Source organism: Phalacrocorax carbo, chromosome 3 (assembly GCF_963921805.1).
Source record: "Phalacrocorax carbo chromosome 3, bPhaCar2.1, whole genome shotgun sequence".
Taxonomy (NCBI): Eukaryota; Metazoa; Chordata; class Aves; order Suliformes; family Phalacrocoracidae; genus Phalacrocorax; species Phalacrocorax carbo.
Window position 1 is genome coordinate 78,592,046 of NC_087515.1, and position 23,886 is coordinate 78,615,931.

A 23,886-nucleotide genomic window follows, 5' to 3' on the forward strand; every position below is an offset into this window, starting at 1 on the left:
AACAGCAGCACTAGCCCATGTCATTCTGGAAAAGCAAACTCTAAGTAACTCCTTGGCAGCGGGTGGAAAAGGACGCCAAAGATCACATACTATTTTAAGTTTAAAAAAGGTATAAAATTTTATTTGACACGTTAACAAATAAACACTTCATTAATCCATCAAAACACTTTATTACAAGTCAGTTTAGTGCAATTATAGCTACCCCACATGAAAGTTAATTCTGAGGTGAACGAACTGACCTAGTAGTGAGTAGATGGTTTAGAATGTAAAATGCTATATTTATTTTATTTTTAAAATGTATTTTGTGAAATTAAAAGTTTACTAGCTGTCAGACAACTTCAAAAACTTCTAACACAGTAAACTTCAGAAGCGTTGTTCCCACATGATATCACCTTTTTTCAGTGTTGACTGAAGTTTCTGCACATTTTTTAACAGCTGAAGAGAGCTTCTGCTTTTCTGCCCAGGACAAGTTTTAGACATATTTTCTCTTACAGTGACTGCAATCTCCTTTGCTTCCTTTTGGTCACCACACTTTAGTTTGACAGCAGCTGCCCCTTGCTTCAGTTTCTGAGTTTTTCTCTTTAATTTCTGCACCTAGGAAGAAGGATTACTAATTAGAATGTTACACACTCGGAGGACCTATAGCTGTAGAGCTTACTGGACTTCTACCAGACTCCAAACTGAAGATTTCTTAGGGACATTAAAAAAAAAAAAAAGTTTAAAACCTACTACTCTTGCATGCAGTTGTCCCAGTGTAACAGAAAGCACTACAGAAAACTGACCTCGCCCACACAGAAAGCATTACAGAAAACTGACCTCACTCACACTCAATAGGGTGTTGAACCCCATCACTCCCTAAGGTAAAAATGCTTGCTTGAGAAAGATGCAATATCATCTGTTACCAATTTATATTTACAACAGTCTTTTTCCATTTCAGATTGTACTACCCTAACAAAAAAAAAAAAAGAAAAAAAACACACAACAAACCTATAAAATGTATACTGTTTATTATTGGTTACTGTATCTAAGCAGTTTACTTTTAAGTCTCATAACAAAACTGGAAAACAGAATAAATAGCGTTGCTTGCTAACAAATGTGTTTTTTTTTTTTTAATGTGAAATAATAAGTCTTGACTTGTGCTTGGCATGAAAAGGTCACTCCTGAAGATAAAATTAGGCTGGATGCACTCCATATGCCAATTTAGGCTTTAAGTCCATTTCTAAAAATAATTACCTTTAATTGCATTCTAGAACATATTATTAACTGTGAAACACAGGGATGACTACAGCATTTTTAGTGCAACAGGTTCTAAAAGCAGAAATATGCATCAGAAATATTAAGATTGGTCTGTACAAAATACAAATAGAAACGTCTATGTGCAAAGCACCAGAAAAAAACCAGGGTTACAGCAGTGGCCTGCATTAATAACCAGGGCATGATGGACGGTAATCAAACAAACATGAAGAACGTGCTATTTACATCATGACCCTAAGGTAGGCGTGTTCTCTGATAAGGCTGTATCAAGAGCACAGATGACTTGCCAGCAGATCTGCACCCTGATAATAAGGCAAGGATGACAACAAGGTTGCACCACATTGTATGTGCTATTCCTCTTATCATCATCCCAAAATGAAGGCAGGCTGTAGCCATGAAAATATGCAAAAGGAAGAAACAAAGGTGCAGTTGTTGTCCATTGGAGGATGAAGTCAGCAAGATTTTGAGGCAAGGAATAACACCATAATTGTTGGCTCCTCAAGAATGTAAGATATTCATCCAAAACACAGTTGACGCTGCCAAGAGAGGCAGTGAGGACTCAACAGTCCATGTCCTTTGTCCATACTGCTAACATGCAACTCTGACAATTCTACTTTGACATAAGCACCTTTGTGCTTGTAATTACATGGACAATAAAAGGTTTGAGTGAACAAAATCTATCAAATAATGAATGTGAACAAAATTAGTCAGATTTAAATTAACTATCACTTCCCCCTTTCATAAGGCCTCACTGAGTTTTGTTTCCTGTATAAGCAAAGTTCTTAGGTGAGTCTATTTATCTTGAAACATGAGGATTAGAAAACTATCAGGCAGAACTATGGCTTGCATTTCTTATCATATGTTCCAAATCAAATTGCTACAAAAGGGTTAAGCTGTTCATCTAGAGAGGAGCAATTTTATATGGCCATATCCGAAAAGCTGTTATCTACGGCTCTAAAACAAATACTGACAGAATGCGTATAGGTTAGGGGTTAAACAAAACTGAAAGGCTTGTCTGGCTATGACTTTGGAGAAGCTGTGGTCAACAGATTATTTGGTTAATAAAAAACTTCCAGAGGGACAGGACACAAAGGAATGAAATCTCAGCAGTCTGTCTTAACACAGTGGGCAGAAGTGGTAGACTGAGCAACCCAGCTCTGTATTGCAGAACTGCTAGAGGGCAAGAAGTTTTCCCACTAGCATACATACCTAGCTGCCAGCTGTAAGCACTTTTTTCTTGATCAAAGGAAGGAATCAGAGGTACAAGAACACCGAGCTAGCAGTCTAGTTAATCACCCATACTGGAGCATCCTGGCTTAAGCATTCCAGTGGCATTCTAGTTAATGACAACAGGAGGCAGAGTTGTGGCAGCCTTTCAACTTGAGTGTTACTACCTAGAGATTTTACATCTTATTCTTACAGTAGCCTGATGCTTTTTCAGCTTGTGTATTTGTTCTCCTTTAACCTCCATTTGTTTTACAAGGCAATCCAGCTCCCGTTCTAGGTCTTCACGAACTTTGGAGTCTTGAGTCTCCTGTATCTGCTTCAGAAGTTCTTGATGCTCACTGTTGAAGACAAGAATGCCACACTAAGTGTTCATGACACAGTCTCTGGCATATCTTTCAATACTTTCAGTGTATTGCAGGAGTTGCTAGCCATTTTGTCCAGAGTACTGCAATTTAGCACTTTTTACCCCCTCACACAATACACATCAATCTGGAATACATTCACAAAAGAAAAGTTTTTTCAGTGAGTCTGATCTTCTCACTCCAAATTTGTAGCTGATGTGCATCTTATTCCTCCCCCTTGCCACAGTCATAACAACAACATGTGCAGTGGTGTACAAAATGAGAACTTGGAAAGTGAACAGCAGCTATGCAGTACGGTATTTTCACTTCCTGCTCAATTTAGTGCAGATTTTGAAAGCTTAGTTTAACACAGAAAAGTATAATTTAAACTCATACATTTAAGTTACATTTTTTCTGGCAGATAAATTAAATTAAAATATTCTACTCAAAAAGATTTGCAGTGAGGTGTGCTGGTTAATTAAATCAACCAGCTTAATTAAAACAAATTGTGCAGATCTGCTTGATACCTAGATATCTGAATTAGTCAAAAACAGAGACCCTCTCTTAGATAAATAACCTCTTTACAAAGGTCACATTTTCTTTTCTGACTTCTTAGTAACTGCTGCTCCTTGACAGTTTAATTGAAGCAACTGGTTGTTGCTATTAAAAAAAAAGAAAAGCCCATCCTTGAATTGCCATGAGTAAGCCAAAGCTTTTTGAAGAAGAGATTGGTTGCCAGGTTAAATTTTGCCACATTAAGGACTTCAAACCAATGTCGACACCCTAACTGGTTTAACCAACACATCCTCCTCTGTTCAAACCACAGCTCATCATGCTGACATGTCTACTATGACCAGCTACATAATTTTGGCCTACAATACTACTAGCTTGCATTAATGGGAAGATGTCTAACAACACAAGGTGTAATCCACATTTACTTGCATGGCTAGAAGGATATATACACTCCCACCTAAAGCGTTAGCTTCTTCCACACCCTGCCCGTTTTCTGTCAGGAGACTGTCCCTCTTTCACAACCCCCTTGCAGGACTGGCAAGTTCTCCAGCCGTCAACAAGGAATGGGAATGAACCCCAGGCTGTCTCAGCACAAGGACCCATCAGATACGCATGTATGGAGAGAACACAGAAAGAGTAAGGACAAAGTAATAGGCTAGATGTTGTGACAGGACTATTCCTGCCAGAGCTGTACTAACCTATTTTACCACCCAGACTGACTGCATGCTGCCGGCCTACTCAACGTTAACACTGCCTTTGCAGCCTTCTCCAGGAGAACATTCTTGGTCTACTCTGTAGATCTCAGAATATCTTTAAAATTTCTAAAAAGCACAGGCCTGAAAGATTTTTCATTTGCTGCAGCTGTTACTTCAGTAGCAGCTCGGTTAAGTACAGGATGTGGAAGCAGAAAAACCCAGCTGAAGAGTAGGTTGCTTGCTCACAAGGTCAGTTAAACACCACGATAGAAAGAATTTTTTGAATGAGGAAAATCCTACCAGTCACGTCTGCTCAGGCCATTCTGTCAACAAATAGTCCTACACTTAAAACAGTCTAGGTTCGACTTTAGCACACCTGTAGCTTCACAGGGCTCCCACCAAAGTCACTTTCACTCATAACACCAGGGTTGAGTACTCACAAGCTCATTTGGCCCAGCTCATCTTGTATGGCCAACAGAAGGTCCGAAAGACTTCTGGTGGCAGCAGGTGATGTGGAGCAAGAGGATGCAGATTTTGAAAGTGCACTGCGTCCTGAAATCCCAGACGGAGCTCCTCCTTGGACCCGTGATGACATAAGTGGATTGCGATGCTTCATAATATGCAACACACTTTGTACGTTTGCACTAACAGAATGGCTGGAACTGACAGACTAAAGCAGAATTATGAAGTCATTTACAGAAGTGATTAACGATTACAGTAGAGACTTTTTCAAACTGTAGATGCCAATTTAGCAAGACCATTTGGTTTCACTCACCTTCCCAGCCACAAAAGGTAGTTCACCAGCCTTTACATGTAATTGTGAAAGGTGCATTTTCTCCATTGTAGGATTTCTCTGCCATAAGGTAGACAGGAAATTTCAGTCTGCTGACCCAACAGCACTATCTTAAACTTTTTTTTTTTAATAAGCAAAATTCAAATAAACAAGCAGTGAAATGCATCATCTCATTTTCCCTCTGGTTTAAAAAAAATAATTTTCCTCCTGTATGTGGAAGGAGTAGGACCTTCTAGCAGCTGAGTCAAGTAAATTTTATTCCAGATGTGTTTAGCAGATAGCTTGATAAATAGGTTGATGTTAAAGAAATTGAACACTGCTTACTTGAGTTTGCAAAACCACAGTTGCAAAATTTTGACTGACCTGTAACATGTGTTGCAAAATGAATTATCTTGATTTCAGCAATCCCCCCAAAATACACCGTCCTAAGATGCCTCGTTAAAATTGCTTTGGAAACAAATTTTGCCAGAAAAACTGAAAGACTGCTAAGACAGGACATGGGCAGTAAGATGCAGTAAGATTGTAACAGAGGTCATTGTCATGCTGGTAACGGAAATTCTTCCAGTGAGGTGCTACCAGACTTAGCCCAGTTTCAACTACCAAAGGAAATTTAAAAAAAAGGAGGTATTCAGCAATGTTCTTCTCTTCAGAAATGGAGTAAAGTGCAGCAGACAAAACAAGTACCTCTTACAACACCATTTTTCACAAATTCCTATCTCTGTGAAAGTCAGATGCTATCATCAACAGTATGCTAATAAAAACTTTCATGTTACCCTCTTAGTTTTTTTCTTCTTCCCATTTTCTGTTTTAGGTTCATTTTTAGATGTTACTGAAGACATCAAAATTCTGTTTATCTCAACTCCTGTTTGAAGCTGCAGGAATGAGCAAAAAAGAAAACAACCATTTAATGTAATATTAGAAGTATGAAATCACATGGTCTAATTAATTCCCTCTTTCATGCATGGATGAGAACCAATTAAGGGCACTACTAACCGTCCTGCTTGGAAGGCATAAGCTACACTTAAAAACTGAACAGATTACTAGGATGGCAGGGTATCAGGGAGATCTTGCAGCTCGGTCTTACAAGTCCTTATTTTCATATTCAGCTGCAGCAGCTGTATTTTTCCACTGTGATAACCAGCAACTGAGATAAGCCAGTCCTGTTGCATGCTGGGGATCTGATCATAAAATCCAAAGAATATGAACATTTGGATTTTACAATATGGGGGCAGAGAGAACTGAGCCCGTCTATGTAACATTGAGGTCAAACCTGCTGGACAATCCTCACATCGCTCTGTAGTTCAAAGTTGATATCAAGGCCCATGATAAACTGGATAATAGCCATTCCCAGTTAAACACAGGACAAGAACTTTGTTTTGGCATGTGTAACAGTTACTGCTAAATAATGCTAGAGGTCCATCACAAAAGTGAGATTATTCTGGGTTTTCTGTCACCAAAAGGACGTGAACCACCCCACACCCTGTGTTTCCTAGCCCAGATCCAACAGACCTAAATTGATCCTGCAGTGAACTAAGATGGTACTAATACTAGTTTAGGACTCAGTTTACTACATCTTAGTCCTTTCTTGAGCAAATATTTATATGACTGCTAAAGTCAGACTACCTCCTCTGGGAAAGTCATTCTTGATATGTTTCTCAGAAGACAAAATCCCCATACTAGGCCTTCTGCTCTGCAGCATCAAGCAGTTTAAGGAAGAAACCCCAAAATTTGCAAGTTTTCAACTGTGTCATTCCGCCAGATTCTGGAGGTGGTCAGATAACTGGGCTACAATTGGCATGTTATTTCAAGCTTCGTGGACTGATGAAAGCCCATCATCCTTGGATGAGGTATAAAAACTGACAGTGATGAATTAATCTAAGCTGTCAGCTTTGCTTATGGCTAGGTTCTTTCAACATTATTCTTCAGCTCTGCTTCCCCCCACCCCACCCCAAGGGAATGCCACCACAACTGCTCTCTTTCAAAACTGCTACTTCTCACTGAAGTGAGGTCTGTAATACCTGAAGCTACTTCGCCCCTTTAACAAAAGGTTTCTTTGATTTTGCTCTCTTTGGCAAATATTCCTCTCTCAGATGGATGGTGGCCCAATAAACTGATTATGGCTTCACAGAATAATGAATTATTCAAGCTCTCACTTAACGAACAATGTAATGGTATCACTGATTAGAGACTTTTCCAAGTATAGTCCAATGTATTAGATTTCAGCAGATCTTAACAAAAAAATGAAAACAAACAGAATAAGCAACCTTCCTTGAGGTATAAGGTTTCTTATATGACCACTTTCTAGTTACTATAAGTTAAGGTTATCTGATTTAGTTGCAGATTCTCTAGAAATTAATTTTATACTCAGATCACTTATAGCAGCTTTGAGGCTGATGAACGGTATCATTAATACAAAACCAAGTGGAATCTCCCTTGACTGAGATATGCAACACACCTGGCAAGCTTTCTGCTATGTAGTTTATAACCGGCCCAGGTAGTATTCCAGGAGTTCTTCCTGGGTAATAAACATGTGGAGTTTAAATGTAATAAAAGAAAAGGTATCTTGGACAGAGAGAATAGCTTTCTTTGGTCATAAAAAGTAAGATAAACCAAAAGATTTTCAGTCTACCTGAGCAGTTTTTTCTTGTATTAGCTTATGCTGAAGCTCTTCTTTATAAAGCTTTTCTTCTAAGTGTTTGATCTTGTCCTGAATTTGAAAGCAAGAACGATTAGTCACACTTGTTTGCCATGCTGAATCAGAAGTCTGAAGGAGCTTGCAGTTGTAATCTGGGATAAAACAGGACTGTAGAAATTTTTAAAGCCCTGACTGAAAAAGACTAATGCAAACAAAGCCAAGGTGGCATTCAGTCAGGTATGTTTTATGATCTTAGCTTTAACAGAGGAAACTTTTGCAAAACTTAGTACTATTAACAGTATGCCATGCAATTTACTTCAGACAAATGACTTTCAGACTGTCATTCCATGCATGCTTACTTCTGCAATTCTCTGAGTAGCAGTAAGTTTAAGACACTCTTCTTCCAGCATTTCAAGCTTTTCAAGTTTTGCATGCAGTTCCAACCAGTTCTGATCTTCCTCTTTCTGAAGTTGGGCCTGGAAAAACGTAAGCAAGAATGGAGTTGGCAGCTGAATGGAATTGTTTCAGACAGAAAAAAAACACACTACAGTAAAGGTGTTTAACTAGTTTGAATTTCATATTTTTTAAATTGCAAAGTGATGAAAAATATCAGACAGACAAAGAAGACTTAAGTTTCCAGCAGCCTTTTTGTCCACCAAATGTGCAAGTATTAGCATGGTTTTGCTCATTAGGAGTCCCACCTAGGGAGTCTTTTCATACAATTCATTGAACAGTTGTCATCAGCCAGTCAGACAGTAAATTTCTTCTGTTTGCTACCACCCTGAGCGGAGCTGAGGAAAAATGATAGCCATAGAAAAGTTCAGATCTTACACACTTCTGTACTTTTTAACTATATCACTACTTTGTTAGTATGGTAAAGGGCTTCACCTGTTGTTCTAACACCATTTTCTTTTCCAGTTCTGCACTGGAAACCATTTTCCTCATGTAATCCAGCTGTTTCTCCAGCAGGGAGCAGCGGGATTGTGCTGCATTTAACTGCACGCTTATATCTACAGAGAGAAACAAAGACATTCAGTACAGCAATGGGAGTTACACATTTAGCCAGTCTGTCATCTCATTGAAGAATTCTCTGTCTTCAAAACATGCAAGAAAAGTTTTTTTAGTTTGAACAAGTCATGTGGTGAAAATATATTTTATATAAAAGACATGAGAATCAGAATGTTTTTCCAGAGCTAGTCCCTAATTTGAATTCCAAACGTGTGAGCACTGCAGTTACTTTGATTTATATCAGCAGATATCTAACCAGAATCTGGTTTCTTCCCTTCCCCTCGCTTTTCTCAAGTTAGCAGTGTTATACATGTAAGCAGCTGCTTGCTTATTATAGGAGTTAAACATACCACCTGAAATCTGCTTATTCTTTAAAATAGCTTTTTGGGTTATGCAATACTTGGTTAATATATGTAAAAAAAAGATCTCAGCTTGATCCACAGTTATCAAGCTCCTGCCCCTCCCCAATTCTGAAGAAAAAAGAAAGTGGGGGGTACATTATTAGCAGTTTGTCAAAACAAACACTCCCTGGATTATGCAGTCTTGGAGTTGCTGTGGCTACACCTTATCGCTCAAGAGAAATACCTTTCCTCTGTTGCATCAGTTCTTGATGCGCTGTGTCCTTTTTGTATGATTCATGCTCTAAGGCCTTCTTATAATGAGCAGCTGCTATGGAGAGGCTGCGCAGATTATCTTCAGCCTGTGACTTCTCCAACTCTAGACGGCAGATCTTTTCTTGAAGAGTTTTCAGGGCTGCCACCACAGCTAGCAAACAATGCAACAGTAAGAGTTCCTATTATTTTTTTTATTTTATTTTTACACAACACTTCAAACAGCAAAATACTACCTAAATTTTTGTCCTAGGATCACTCTTAAGATGCATTATATTCCCTGGCATTACACTAACACATGCAGAACGTATCTGGGAGAAAATGGACATGTTTAACTGCATAATTGAGGTATAAAGCACAGGTCCCATGAGTAAAACTATTTTCACTCCAAATGGTAGCAAGCACAAAGAAATCATGGCAAACTGAGTTTAACAAACCTGGGACTTATGTTTACATAGAAGCAGGGAACACAGGTCTCCAAGTTAGGCCACAAATTTTGGTGTAATGCAACTGGTGTGGACAGATTAAAAAATAAAAGATGGACTTGCCAGGGGGTAAATCAGATACAAAGGGACATTTTACTAAAGGATGCATTTTAAAACTTTATTGTTTCAAAAGGTAATGATTCAATGTCTAGTTTCTTGTATTTGATGCTTCTGCAGAAACAAGTCTGTGAGATTTTGCTTTTAGCCTCCAATCAGTATGTGTCAAAGTTATGCCAAAAATAAAAGTTGCAATTTCAGCTATGAGGAAGAGTCTACTAGCTCTCCAAAAACTATACACACCTATGAAAGTTTAAGACATATCCTCTAATGCGTCAAGGTTCTTTTCTGCCATTTTATAAGCCTCAATAGTTTTCCTGTACCAATTCTCTCAGTGGAGGAACACCCAGCAAATATTGCTAGCTCCATAATAACTCTCATCAGCTTATCATAACCCTATTAGAATAAAACTAAAAAAAAAGCAAAAAGCAGATACCCAGAAAGATGAAGTGGGACCACTTCTTCTGTCTTTCTATTGGCATGCCAAACATTTAAACACTTAGCTGCATAACATTAAACTGAAAATATTAATCAAAAAACTCCAACCTCTGTATGACAAAAGTTTACTGCAGAAGTCACAGATTCTTCAAATGGAAGAACAATGATCACACACACACACATAAAATATGTCTGTGCAATATTGCAAAGTTGCCAGTGATAAAAATACAAGAATGGTATCCTTGTGGTTCACTGAGCTCTGCAGATATGCTAAGCCACCAAGCATATGTCCTGTGAGATCCAGGGAGTAATCATCAGTTAAGGCACAGGACAATCATAGTGGACCCATATTTCATACAGACTAACTTTCATGCTACTAACTTTTCTGAGAGTCTGCATTATTCAAAAGATCTCCCAAGGAATCATACCACACAAAAACACTTAGAAGTGATTTTAAGCTAGAGGAAGTCGAATAGCATTACAGAAAGACGATTTCAAGTCAATGTACCATACTAATGATCTTTTTTTGCTGTATTTAAAGTCATGAACTGCTTCTGCTGAGTTTGAAGCATTCGCCTTTGCTTTTAGAGGAAGTCTGACGATTTTAAGTTAAACAATTTTCAAAGCCAAAGTTTATAAGGATGTTAGAAGACTTGCAGCAGTTTCCATTCCAGACGTATGACTTCAGGGAGACTACTCCCTCAGGACACATATACATCCTGTCTCAATGTCAGTCTGATAATCGCAGCAAGTCATTGAACTGAGTAAAACTGAATGGGGAGTTTGTTCAAGAGACTTCACATGGAACAATTCAAAAGACCATTTTAAGGACATATTTCGGCTTTACCTTGGTTATAGGGGATAGAAGGCCTGTCACCACCAACAGTTGCCAACTTCTTTGGTTCTATATAAGGAAAGGCTGAAGGAATCATCTTATCTGGTGGCTGAAGAAAGCTTCCTATGAAACTGTTCTTTGATTGAGAATCCATAGGCTGTAAAAAGAGAGCTATTTAATGCCACTAGCTCTTAAACAGACTATGTAACTTTTCAAAGTATGTCACTGGACTGTCCCTGGCTCTGTTTATATCAAACCAGACCACATGCACCAAAATAATAATTAACAGGCCCCCCGCCATGAATCCTGCATTTTAACACAATTCCAAAACAATGCCTTACATAACATTAAACTTAGATCCCCTTAACCACCCAAAATTTTCTAAGATTTTTCTTGGTGCTTTCTAATAATTTATGCTGATTTTTGTCCTTTTAAAAGTCAAGGATTAACAACATTTTCTATTATCTATTTTATGAACTTCAGTGTCAGCCTCTCAGTGCTCCCTGCGGAGCAAGCACTCCAAGTTTTACAGCCTGTTTTCATTTGCAGCCTCCTTAGTGTTCTAACACCTATCTTTTTACATATGGTTTTATTACATAATAAAGACATAGTTCTCCATATTTAGTGTTGAGATAACAGAAGGATATTTAGCATGCAGTATCTCCAGCATTCTCCCCATTATTAAGCATATGTATTAAGTCCTGTTTCTCCACTCCCTTTCTGCCCCACCCTTTCACATTCCTTATTTTGTCAGAAGCACATTTGAAGACAGTTCACACCCTGTCAAATAGTGATTTTTCTTGATACTCAAGACACAGAAAGTGAAACTTACAGAAAGTGCTTTAGTCTAATACAACCTCCAGGAAGTTATTGCAAGTTTTCAATCATACCACAGCTACCTAGCAAAGTAGTACCAACCATTTAACTTGATACAGCGTAAGAAATGAAGAGTACATACAGCTTCAGCTGATAGAAAAACAGCTTATTTGAAGGTTCAATGATATAACAATTATGGCATCACTTAAGTTTAAAATACAGGGCATGCAACTGGAACAGGCTTCCCACTTGGGCAAGGCTATTTATAGATGCTAGTTCCCAAAAAAGTCACCCAAAGGAAGTATCTAGTAACAGGAGGAAGAGACCCAAACCAAGACTAGAACTTGCAGATGAAGCACACCCCTGGAAAAGCCATTCACACTGGGTGTGCGGGTAAGAAAGTTTTCAATAACGGAAAAAGTTTCCAGGAACAACTCTTCCAGCACTGTTTCCGAGGCTGTATAAAAAAGAAAAATCATCCTCCATCCACACCGCCTCTTCAAGATACACACTAAACCAAAGGTACATGGATATACTTCCTTCCTCCTCCGAGTTGTCATCACTGAGACGGTGACATGAGCGTCTCTTTGACAGGGCTTGCCTGACTTGGTGCTAATGCCCCCACGGCAGATCCCACAGTTCAGGATTCTCCCCTGGCACCAGCATGGCCCCCCAGCACCGCACAGCCCCCCCAGACCCACAAGAAGAGTGGGGCTGCCCAGGCTACTCTTGCAACATGGGCCTTTTCCGGAGAGTTCCCCATGGGGGCCCGCCATCCTTCCCCCGAGCCCAGGCCACAAGCTCTCAGCACTGGGTTGGCAGCTGCAGGAAGCCAGACGTGCTGCCATCTCTGGTGAGAGGTCCCACCTGGTGACCCCACCACATTTATGGCCACACAAGCTGTTTATGGGCCTCCACAGCTCTGCCCTGGAGGATCAGGAAACACCGCACAGGGACATCTGACTGACTCTAACAACCAGCTAGGCCAGACAGGCGTATCGGCCATTTCCAACAGCACAAGAGGCAGTGGCAGTGAAGGGCACACACCAGGGAGCAGCAGAAGTCTCAATGTACAGATGAGAGAGTCCTGTGGCCATAGGCAGGGTCAGGGCTGAGATAGGAGAGGAGATGGGCCTGGCATGGCACAGTGCACCAGCACAGTATCCCACAAAATAAGAAATAAGCAAGACTTACCAATTTTCCCATTGTTTCTCAATCTTTACATGCTGGTGATAAAAAAGACTAACAAAGTCCACAAAAATACACATGTGCACATGCAACAAGCTTCCTACCGCTGCTGTGAACAGGGGAAGGCAACTCTGGAAACTCCAGGGGAAAAAGGTCGGTTTTGCTCATGCCATCTAACCTTTCATCAGTCAGCATAATTGAAGACTTGCTTTTCCGACGTCCTCTGGTGGAACGTGGCTCCCTGGCATGCCTGCAGCTGCTACACATCAATTAGTTTCCTTAATACTGTCACATAAACAAATTCTGCCGTTTCCAGGGAGATGGGTCTGTGGACAGTTGTAAGGAGGGCAGTGATCCGAAGCAAATAATGAATAAGAAAGGGAGGGAATAAAGCACCAGAAAACTTGTGCAGATCCATGAATTTGCCAGCACAGCAGAGGGTAATATGTACCCTGTGGCTGGAGGGGGGAGCTCCCCAAGCTACCCCAAAAAGCACAGGCTCAGCAAAGAGTGTGAGGGAATACAAAGCCGCCCAACCGACACACCTGTGTTTGCTGTTAACATAGTTACGGATGCCTTGCTTTGCCACAGCTTCCTTAGACACAGAATGTGTGTGAAGTGGGCTGAGGGAATGCTTGGAGGCTCTGCCAGCTTTATTAGTCCAATAGAGGTGCTCTGGGGTAGACATGTCCTTTAATATCTTAGCAGGTAAATACAGTTTATAATAACCATCCTGCACAGTAGTCGTCTCTTCAACACTGCAGGCCTCAGGCAAGGACACAGGCCAGGAAAAGGACCAAGTCACACCAGCAAGACACCACCAAACATCCTGACCACTTTCAGCCCACTAGGACAGGAAATCTATCAGGAAATAATTAAGTAGCTTGATGTATGTTTGGACGTCAACTATCCTACCATCAACTTTCTCCCACACAAGTATTTAAGTTTCTATAAAACCATCACAGACAGGTTTGCTTTTTAAAATGGGTTACAAGTCCCACAACCGTTGCAAGCTTAACCTACCACTCTTTAATTCCATGCTCCCCTGGTTGCTGGCACACAGCCCTAGAGAGGTGCTTTAAAGCAGATGCTGCATCATGGCAATGTTTGTACTAATGTAACTCCACGAGGCTTAGGGGGATTTAGCACTTGAACAACACTTGCTAAAGCAGCCAAAACACTGTTGTTTAGACAAGTCCTTGGTTGAAGAAATTAGTGTGGTTGTTTGAGTTTGGGGAACAGCCACGGGAGAAGTATGCATATTAAACGGAGGATGACAAAATATTCTGGTTACAGGTGGAGGGGAGGAAGAAGGAAGAAATGCCCTACTCCCACCCCAGCAGCCTGCACTGCTGCGGGGATTGGGGTGAAGCACTTGTGTTGTGCAAGTCACATCTGTGGTCACTGTCAGCCCTTTGGGTTTTTTAACCAGAACAGACTCAGCCTGCGTTGGTGGACGCAGTGGTCATGGTCAGATGCCCAGTGTTATTTTACACAGAAAAACACAAGTAGACGGTTCATACATACCCTGCACCAAGCATGGGGCAACCTAGTGCTGCCTGTGGGCCTGCTGTTAACCAGCAGCCTGGCCTAGCCACCTGTGTTGTCTTCAAGCCTAAGCCAGGAGGCTCCTGGAGAACAGTGCCACACAGGTGCAACCCCGTGCACGGTGCATGGTGGCAGGCATAGCAAATTAGGTCTGTGACAGCACTGCACTAATGCAATTACACTGCCTACCTCCTGCCTTGCTGCAGCCCATGTGCTCACCCATTGGGTGTGAGGATTAGCAGAGCTGGTCCCTTCAGCAGGACCACTTCTGCCTGTTGGCTCACCGTCCCATGTGGGCTGGGAGTGAGCTGGGACAAAGGCTGTTGGGGAGCAATCCCATCCTCAGGTTTGTACCTGTATATGTGACTTTCATGCCTCAGAGGAGAGCAAGTACCCTAAGACAAACCTAATTTCCCATTTCGTCATGATCATGTAAGTACCAATGCGATTTACCTTTACACTATTTATTTTTGCTGAACATGGCCTACACTGAGTGCCAGAGTACTGGATCGGGCTGCCGTTAAAATCAATTGGAATTTTAATTACTGCTGCCTAGCATGCCAATAATGCCAAAGTAAGCATGCCAATAGTAGGGAGTTACTGAACACCACTGAAATCCTAAAAGTTACAGAAAGACCATTTATGACTTCCTCATCCTCCTCCATCCTGTTTCTCCCCTCCATTACTAGCCACATAATTTTAAAAGTTTCAGAAAAATTTATTTTGAAGTTAAAAGTCCAAAAATGTTTTGCCATATGTACAATGATGTCCCATACTGTAAAGCAGCATGTGGAAAAGCTTTTTCCACATGTGAACTATAGCAGATTCAGGGAATAATGCTGGCTTAATAGTTTCTCAAAAGATATACGCTAAGGGAATAATGTGATAATGTAAGCAATGCTTCCACTAAGTTCTCCAATGATTGTTACCTTACAGAGATTCTGGTTCATTAAAATCACCATGAGGGCAACCTTTTAGAACCAAAGACAGAGGTGCTGTCAGAACACCTTCAAAGAAGAAAAACAAAAAATGGATCAAAGCATTTTTCTGAAAGAAATACAAAGATATCTATCTTCTGACCTGACCTACTGGGCATGCACAATTTATAGTGGGGTTTTTTTTCATAACTGAAAACAAAGTCACAGATGAATCAAGGAATGATTCACTGTTTATGTGATATACCTTAAGAGAAATTCTGAAGAATTACCCCAATACAGGCTACACCAAGAAAATCCCAGAATGCTGGCTGCCTCCTTGTTTATTTGAGCCAAGCCTTGCTGGCAAAAGGTTATATAAGAGGACATTTTTGTGACACAGTCCAAATTGGTTTATTTTTTTCCCCTTTCACTTTCCTTCAAGAACCAGGGAAAAGCTTGGTCAGCTATACTAGCTCTGCTGCAATGCTCTTTCAGCCTTATTCCTGACAAAGAACAGCCCTTCCACTGACAAAAAGAAATAAATAATGTTGTAGGCAAACTGCATTGTTGTTTTGGGAACACCCAGTCTCTAGCATCCTGACACAACTGCTTTAATCAGCCCGAAACATATGACCTTGCTTAGGACATATCTAAGTAACTGGTACTCATGTGCCTTTTTTAATCAAAGTGGGTTAGAAATGAAATGGTGACAGCTGCAAAACTAATAGGAAGTGAAACCTCATTGAATCAATAAGGCGTTTCAACATGTTTTTAAGTTCTGTTGAGTCCCACTTTAAATGGGTTTAGAACAAATGACTAAAATTTGTTAGAGCAATTAAGGAACTTGGGAGTTTTTTGAAAAACTGATGCAGGCAAATCCACAGGAGTGAGTTTGCTGTGCAAACTGCGAGATACAAACTGACAGTCTCAGAACTGTATATATAAAGGTTAAGTGCCCAGTTTCTTTGATACTACTGTAGCAAGACCTATTAATTCCTAAATTACAAGTCTTATGCAGAACTTTCATACAATCATTTTTTTTCAGTCTTAGAAGAACAGGACAATAAATCACATTCTGTGTTTTCTCATTACACTGTATGTATTGCAAAATGTGATAAAACCTGGTATTTTAATGAAAACAAACCTCCTAAGCCTTTTATTTCATTGTGTCAGATCTTCTAAGCATTCATACTGATATTTCTCTAGTTCCCGCCTGCTAGAGATAAAAGACAGAGGACAAAAAAGAGGAAGAAAGAAAACAGAATGAGTTACACAAGTATGCTGAGAACAAGGCAAAAAAAAACCAAACAAACAAAAAAAACAGGTTGGGAAAAACCAGAGATTTTTTTTTTAAGACAATTTGTTTAGGATTGGGTTCTAACCTGGCAGTGTATCAAGCAATCTTGGGTCACAATGTCATTAGAGTTTTGCTGTTTTCTTCAATAGCACAGCAGACCCAATTCCTCATTAAATTGGGCCTTCGTTCATAAGTGCATGATAAAATCATATTCAATACTTTGTGGGGAAATCAAGTTGATGGAAACTGCTTTAACCTGTATGAGCAGATGATGACTGAACTTAGCATTCAGAGGAGCAAGACTGCAAATTCTTATCTAGTAACCAGATGCTATGTTAGCACGAAAGCATCTGGCCTGGAATAGAGTGTTATCAAAATAATTACATTTCTAAGTCTTTAATCAGACCAAAGTAATTAAATATACCCTTTTTGTAATAAGCATCAAACACAAAACCAAATACTATAAATGGTCACTAATATACTTCCTTTCTTCCCTCGTAGTTCTGTTCCTCTTACCTTCTCCTTTCATCTACCCCCACTTTATAGTTGCTTTTTCTTCCTCATCTCCTCTCTTTCCCTTGTATTTACATCACCCTATAGCTTTGTTCCTTGCTCGTCTTCCTTCAGTCTTCTTTTTCTCCCTCTCCCTCTTCTAGCATAAAAAGTTAGGGTTTTATTCAAAGTAAAAAGGGCCATTTTTCCCACACAATAATAACTATCAAGTTCCTTCCCTTCATACTTAGGATTCAGTTCCAACAGATGCTGTCTGCTTTTAGTACACTGCCTGATGTGGACATTGAAGGTGCTCTCCTCAGTACTTTCTAAAAAGTTACTTTTTCTCCCCACTGTTAATTTCCGATAATGATGGCATCACACTGCCTCACTTCTCTTTACCCTCAGAAATCTGCTTTTGCCCATTAGATTGGAAACAGTTCTAACAGCTTTCTTAAGAGCAAAGCGGAGTACGTGAGTCCTGACAGATGGGCAGGCAGGAGGAAATTACTGGCTCTGGCTATTGACCCTTGATAAAAAAGAGGAAGACTTTGCTGTTGTGGACAGGGAAGGTTTCCAAGGGTGCAGCTGTCTCCAGTATAGAAGACTGCGTATCTGTGTGCAGGCAGAATAACTAGGGATTAGAAGGGCAACTGCAGAAAGAAAAAGACATATTAGGGTAAGGTGGGGCAAATGTAAGAGTGGGTTGAAAATACAATCACAGTGAAGAAATGTAACGAGGTAGGGGATAGTTATTGCAGGTACTGACTCATTCACATTAAACACTCTTACTGCATGATAATTTTCACCCTTTATGTCTCAAATATTTAATGGGATCATTGAAAGATGGTTCTGAACGTTGCAACTTGCCCTCTAGGCAGATGAAACACAGATTATGTCCCCACCATTGCCTTGGAATTTATTTTCAAATTGTTCATAGGATTTGTCTCCTTTTACCTACTACCACCCCTACTTTTTTTTTTTTCCACATATTCCTGTGCTACTGATAACTAAGCACTTGGCAGGGAACAAGAACTTCATTCTGCATTTGTCCATCAGGCAAGCTAAGAAAAAGAATGAGAAAAAAAAAACTATCAAGGAAAAGATAAGTTTCGCTCCTGGCAAGAAATGATTCTCAAAGTCATCTTTTGTCAGCAACACTTGTCTTTAAAGATGCAGAAAAATTGCAAGCAGATTTGAGTCAGAGCAACCCTTCAATCTTATTTTGAGACCTATTTTTTTGAAGAATAATTTTAAATAACATCATCTGTTTACACGACTCAGAATATTCATAGCAACTCCAACACATCCACACTCTGCATCTTGAACAGGCAGAAGTATTAATGCCAGATAGTTTGTTTATCATATGGTATAATGAGTATTCAAAAATGCAAAAATGGTCTATCACTACTTCTGGCCTGAGTTGTCTGGGAAAACTTAACAACATTGAAAGCCATGCAACAGAATACTTGTTTCGTACAATCTGCATATTTAAACTTGCATGACTTCAGAGATGCCGAAAAACCTGAGTAAGATGCCACAAAATTCTGTACAATGTTGCATATCTAAAACTAACTTCAGTTTTTGACTATAAATTATTTGAGACATTTCTCCCCTATTAGCGAGATGCAGTTTCTGACTACAAGGTAATTCAGTGGGTCTCTAGGGACTTGACTTAAATTAGTGCTATTCTGTGTGACCTTAATAAATCCCAGAGGGATGTGACTGATAAGGGACTGATGTTCCAGGATACAATGAGCCTTCCAGCCTCAGGGCTGAATCCCAAGTTTGGTAATGACTGGCTTACATTCCCTGCACCTGAAAGAAGCACAGGTATACAGCCAAAACAAGCAGCATGCTCAGCAAGGAGCTAACAAAAGCTGCGTGTGGGGAAACTATGAGCCTAGATGTGTGTGAAGTCCCATCCTGGTGCTTGGCACCTTTGTCCTCTTGGGACTCAGAATTTGGAGTCCCTTTCTGGTAGTGAGTGCCAAAATCTGTTCTTTAAAACAATGAATAAAGAGTCCCTGTAGCTTCTCTGGTCTGTGACTTCACTTCATATGGCTGCTGGCCACCACATTTTCCTTTGTGTTATTACTGGAAAACACCAAGGTCTGCGTTAACAGCCTGCCAAAGGTGTTTAAAAGGCCTAGTGGGCTGTCAGGAGATAAAAAATTCCCAATAAGCAGTGTTCACTTTCTTTTAACATGTAACTAGAGGAAATAGTGTCCATCTTCTCTAACGTTGTTACCCAGTGGTTAGAGCCGGGAAGTGGGAGTTCCTGGGGAGCATTCATACCGCATCCCTGACCACCATGCTAGACTGGGAGGAGGAAGAGCAGGAAGGAAACAGGGAGTCACCACCTTTTCGTTTGAAGTTACGACCCTGTTCAGACAAGCATGTAATAGTCTAGGACAAGGAGAAGGCAGCTGAGGCAAAAGACAGAGTAAAATAAAGATGTTTCTCTCTCACCTAGTTTAATTGTTGGAAGAGTCCTGCGTTTTATTTATGCATTTTTATAGTAAGTAGTCCCTGGATAAAAACCAGCACTGGCTTGGGAGTAGCTACCAGAACCCAGAGGTGCCTAAATTTCCCTATGTCTCCTTCCTCACACCAGTGCCACAGGTTTGCCATCCTTTCCAATAGCGACGCAACTGCAACAGGTGAGGTGGTGAATGCTTCCCTTCCATTTTGCAGTCCTTCTGAGCACCTCGGACACTCTCCTGGGAGTTACAAGATGTTGATGTAAATCCCTTTGAGCTAAAAGCTGATTCCCTCATCACTGGGTTACTGCACTGAAGGTGAGCACTTCACCAAATGTAGCTGGGCGCTGGAGCCAGCTGTGGCTATAACAGAAGAACCTGACTTGTTGGGCTGAGAGAGGCTCCTCTCAGCTGGACCTCTCTTGGAGCTGCTCTGCCTACTTCCTAGACCACAAGTGGGCACAAAGGGGAGAGAGGTTGCATGATGCCCAGCTTGGGGCAATTCTGGACATTTCTATCCAGAAAGAGACTAGCAGAGTTCAGGTGGCTGCTCAGCAGAGTTTTTCAGATCTGAATCTAGTTTACCCATGCTTTTTTCTGGGGTCCAGCCCTTAGTCTTTCAGGCTACATTTATACAGTTAAATGGAGTATAGTCAGAGAGTTGGCAAAGTACAGCAGGATTTTATGTGGCCTGTAGTTCTGGTACGTCATAGCCCAGCTCTTCTCAAAGCAACCCATGCTTCAGTGTGAAACTATTCCATAGTCTTTCTGCCAGAAAGATATGGTCTCCTAAGAAGAAGCTGGTGGCTAACTTACCCATCCTTCCTACATTTGTGACCTCTAGGGAGGCAGGGTGGCAGACTTTGGTGCAAACATACACAGGCAACCCACATAGGCCAGAACACATGGTAGGTATGAAAACACGTGCTCAAGAGTAAAACAAGGCCACATTTTCTCCCACATCTTACGCTGCAGCTTGCTCAGTCATTGAGGCCAGTCTGTTGGGATGGTACGTGAATCTGGGCTTGACACTAAGCTTGGGTCTCAGTTCAAAGACAGTAGAGGAGTAGCCTCTGGCATTCTGGTATCTCTCTGCAAAACAGGAGTCACAGAGCTTTGCTTCCTCAGAGGGCTGCTGTGAAGAAAAATGCATTAAATACTGTGGAGTGCCCAGATACTGCATCAACATTAAAAAAACCCAGATCTAAAAGGGGAGGGTGAACTTTTAGAAGAGAGCAATCCCATCCGAGATATTTACTAGCTGGAATGAAATAAGCCTCAACAAAACCAGGTGTAAATAAAAGCAGTTGAAGGAATCTAATTTAAAAAGCAGTTCCTTCTAAGTTGCACAAGTTATCCTGTGTTATCACTAGTTCTCCAGAAATCAGCTAAGTGAGCTCTGCAGTAAAGTGCTCTTTTGTGACATACAGAAGCTGGAATGCACTTTAAAAAGTAAATATAATTTAGATCTTCTGTCTTAGAAAGGACATGAATACAACTACTTTATACTGTATTTTCAAAAAATATTTCTGCATTTGGGTATCATTTGCATATGGCTATAGAGTTTCTTATCTAGTTAAAAAAAGAGGGAAGTTGATAAATCATCAAGGAAGGAAATACTGAGGTTTAAAACAGCCACAAATTTGTTTTTCTTCAGTTTATCATCTTAAAAACTCAAATGCTGTAATTCTGGATGAGTTGCCAGATTGTTTCCTTCATAATTCTGCCTTTCTCTTACCCATTCTTTAGGGATCAAAAACAAGCATATTAACTTCAGTCAGCGAACACGCAAATCAGGCAAACACATTCCCCTAACTTCAGGCTCTGATTAATTCCGCTGGTAGCCTTTGACCTTGATTTCCACAATGTCTTGCAGTATATACAGAAGCTTGACCTGGTATCGGAAAACTGCAGAGATTTGGTTTGGAAAAAATAAAGCCACCTTCATCTCCATTACCAAAGTGCTACATTAAAATCTATAAAACAAAGGGCTGAAAATCTGAAGTTTAGGCCTTGGAGCCAGTTTCACAATCTGTTTCCTGTAGCCAGAGTTCATTTGCAGCCAGTGGAAAAAACAACTTCTAAAAGATAAAAGGCAGTGCTGTGACTTTCAATCAATCTTAGCATTCAGTGTGGGAATCTAGCCGTACTAAAGTCTAACACCAGTGCTTCAGTTCTGATTCTGGTTCCCTTTCTTGATCTCGGATGCATGTAGCTATTGTCAGAGACACCCAGCAAGCGCAAACTTATCACGGTAAAAATGAGATCTATCCAACTTCTGAAGATCAAAATTTAGATAGAAAAGTGAGCATATGTGACATGCCTATTCACAGGAACACTGGGACACCATAATGAGTGACAACAGAACAGGACAGGAAGCTGAAGTGGTAGCTAATGTTAAAAAAAAAAAAAAAAAGCCACCCAACATAAAAGGCACTGGCAGAATTCTTTTCTTTGAACCCATCAGTTATAATGGGTGGAGGCCCTGGATGCTTACAGAAGTCAAGACTCACATTTATTACAGGTAGTGATGATTTCAGTAGATATATTGTTCACAAGGGTGCCAAAGGCCTAGAGGAAGCAGCTGCATGAAGCAGTCCAGGCCTGTCCATGCAGCCGAACAATGGTTCACAGACTCCTTTTAGAAAAGATTTTATGGGAAAAAGAGATTGGTCTTCCTTGAAAAGTATAGGTAATGATAGAATGACACTTATTTTGCAAGCTCGAGAGAAACCATGCCAGAAAACAAAAGGAATGTCAGATGAAGAAACCAGATTCTTTAGAAATAAAAGAGCTGTTGATGGCTGGTGTTGGTGAGCCAGCCCAAGCTGTTCCTGGATTCAGAAGTGGTTTCTGTGTCTTTCTGTGGTATGCGAGTAGCTTGTTCTGCATTTAACTTCAGTTTTGAGGTTTGAATTTTAGAGTGGGAAATGTGTATGTGAGAAGTGCAAAATAGTTATACAAGACCTCATAGGCCCCATGTCCTGTGTCTAATTTCCTTGCAAGTGTTCTTTTGCCTTTCAGTATACTCAGAATTGTAGTTTTATGATAGCTTTAATGTGACAGCTGCAAATGGGTGATTCTACCTTTGTCTATGTTTCCCTTAATGTCTGCCAAGAGGTAAATTGGATCAAAGTAGTGACTTGGTTGAAATTAACTTTATTTTTAAAATGCCTTTTTTTTTTTTTTCCTGCAAAAGGGAAGGAAGGAGACTGTATGGCCAGAGAAACAGCAATACCAGCCTGTTTGGTGGCAGCCTGCACTTCATCACAGAACGGTTGAGGTTGGCAGGGACCTCTGGAGGTCACCTGGTCCAACCCCCCTGCTCAAGCAGGGCCACCTAGAGGCAGTTGCTCAGGACAATGTCCAGATGGGTTTTGAGTATTTCCAAGGATGGATGGAAACTCCATCACCTCTCTGGGCAACCTGTGCAGTGCTTGGTCACCCTCACAGTAAAAAAGTGTTTCCTGATGTTCAGAGGGAACCTCCTGTGTTTCCGTTTGTGCCCATTGCCCCTGGTCCTGGCACTGGGCACCACTGAGAAAAGCCTGGCTCCATCCCCCTTGCACCCTCCCTTCAGGTATTTATACACGTGGATAAGAACCCCGCAAGCCTTCTCTTCTCCAGGCTCATCAGGCCCTGCACAATTTTGATTTTAAAACTCTTGGATTAATTTGGATTAAAAGACTGTGGAAATGTTGCCCAATTTGAATATTCCAGGGATCCCCCCACGCCCCCCTTTCATTTTCAAGTGGTGCCATATTTCGCTTGCACCGTATTTTTCCTTTCTGCTAATGTGTTTACTCAGACCGCATCAAAGCCTTCTGTCGAAGCGTATATCTGATAAGTCACTGAAGTCGCTTAAAACAAGTGCGTGTTTAATTTCTTTGCCGGTTCAAACTTCTGAAGCAAATCCACTACCGGCAGGGCTTTATTCCCGGCTGTTGCCAGCCGGCTGCTTTCGGTCACCTGTTGCGGGGGAACACGAGACAACCAACATTAAGGCGAAAAACCTGTGCAGAAACGGCAGTGAACGCCCTCTCTTACCCCTGCTCGGCGGCGTCCCGCGTGGATTTAGGCGCTGGCGGTGCGGACACCCCCGGAGCCCCCCGCGCCCCCTGCCCCGCGCCGCGCGCTGCTTGCCGGGACACGTAGTGCCCCGCCGCGGGCGTGGGGCCGCCCCTCGGCCGGACTACACCTCCCAGCAGCCCCTGCGGGCGCTGTCGCCCCCGTTTCCATTGGGCCGCCGGCGG

At 41.0% G+C, this 23,886-nt stretch overlaps 1 protein-coding gene across 4 annotated transcripts; it reads right to left on the reverse strand.

The window, feature by feature from the left end:
* Positions 1–92: 92 nt before the first annotated feature.
* Positions 93–23,797, reverse strand: CEP57L1 (centrosomal protein 57 like 1). Of its 4 annotated transcripts, XM_064447494.1 has the most exons (12): positions 23,681–23,743; positions 20,602–20,725; positions 10,905–11,049; positions 9,052–9,231; positions 8,347–8,468; positions 7,818–7,934; positions 7,453–7,530; positions 5,597–5,695; positions 4,806–4,883; positions 4,471–4,700; positions 2,675–2,819; positions 93–594 (listed from the first exon to the last, which is right to left on the reverse strand). In XM_064447494.1, the coding sequence occupies exons 3-12, from the start codon at positions 11,044–11,046 to the stop codon at positions 364–366; spliced, it is 1,422 nt and encodes a 473-aa protein (XP_064303564.1). In that variant the 5' UTR covers positions 11,047–11,049; positions 20,602–20,725; positions 23,681–23,743; the 3' UTR covers positions 93–363. The 4 variants fall into 4 exon arrangements, with proteins under 4 accessions (XP_064303564.1, XP_064303563.1, XP_064303566.1 ...); XM_064447493.1 differs by lacking the exon at positions 20,602–20,725 and having other exon boundaries at positions 23,681–23,797; XM_064447496.1 differs by lacking the exons at positions 20,602–20,725; positions 23,681–23,743 and adding an exon at positions 20,450–20,565.
* Positions 23,798–23,886: the final 89 nt, after the last annotated feature.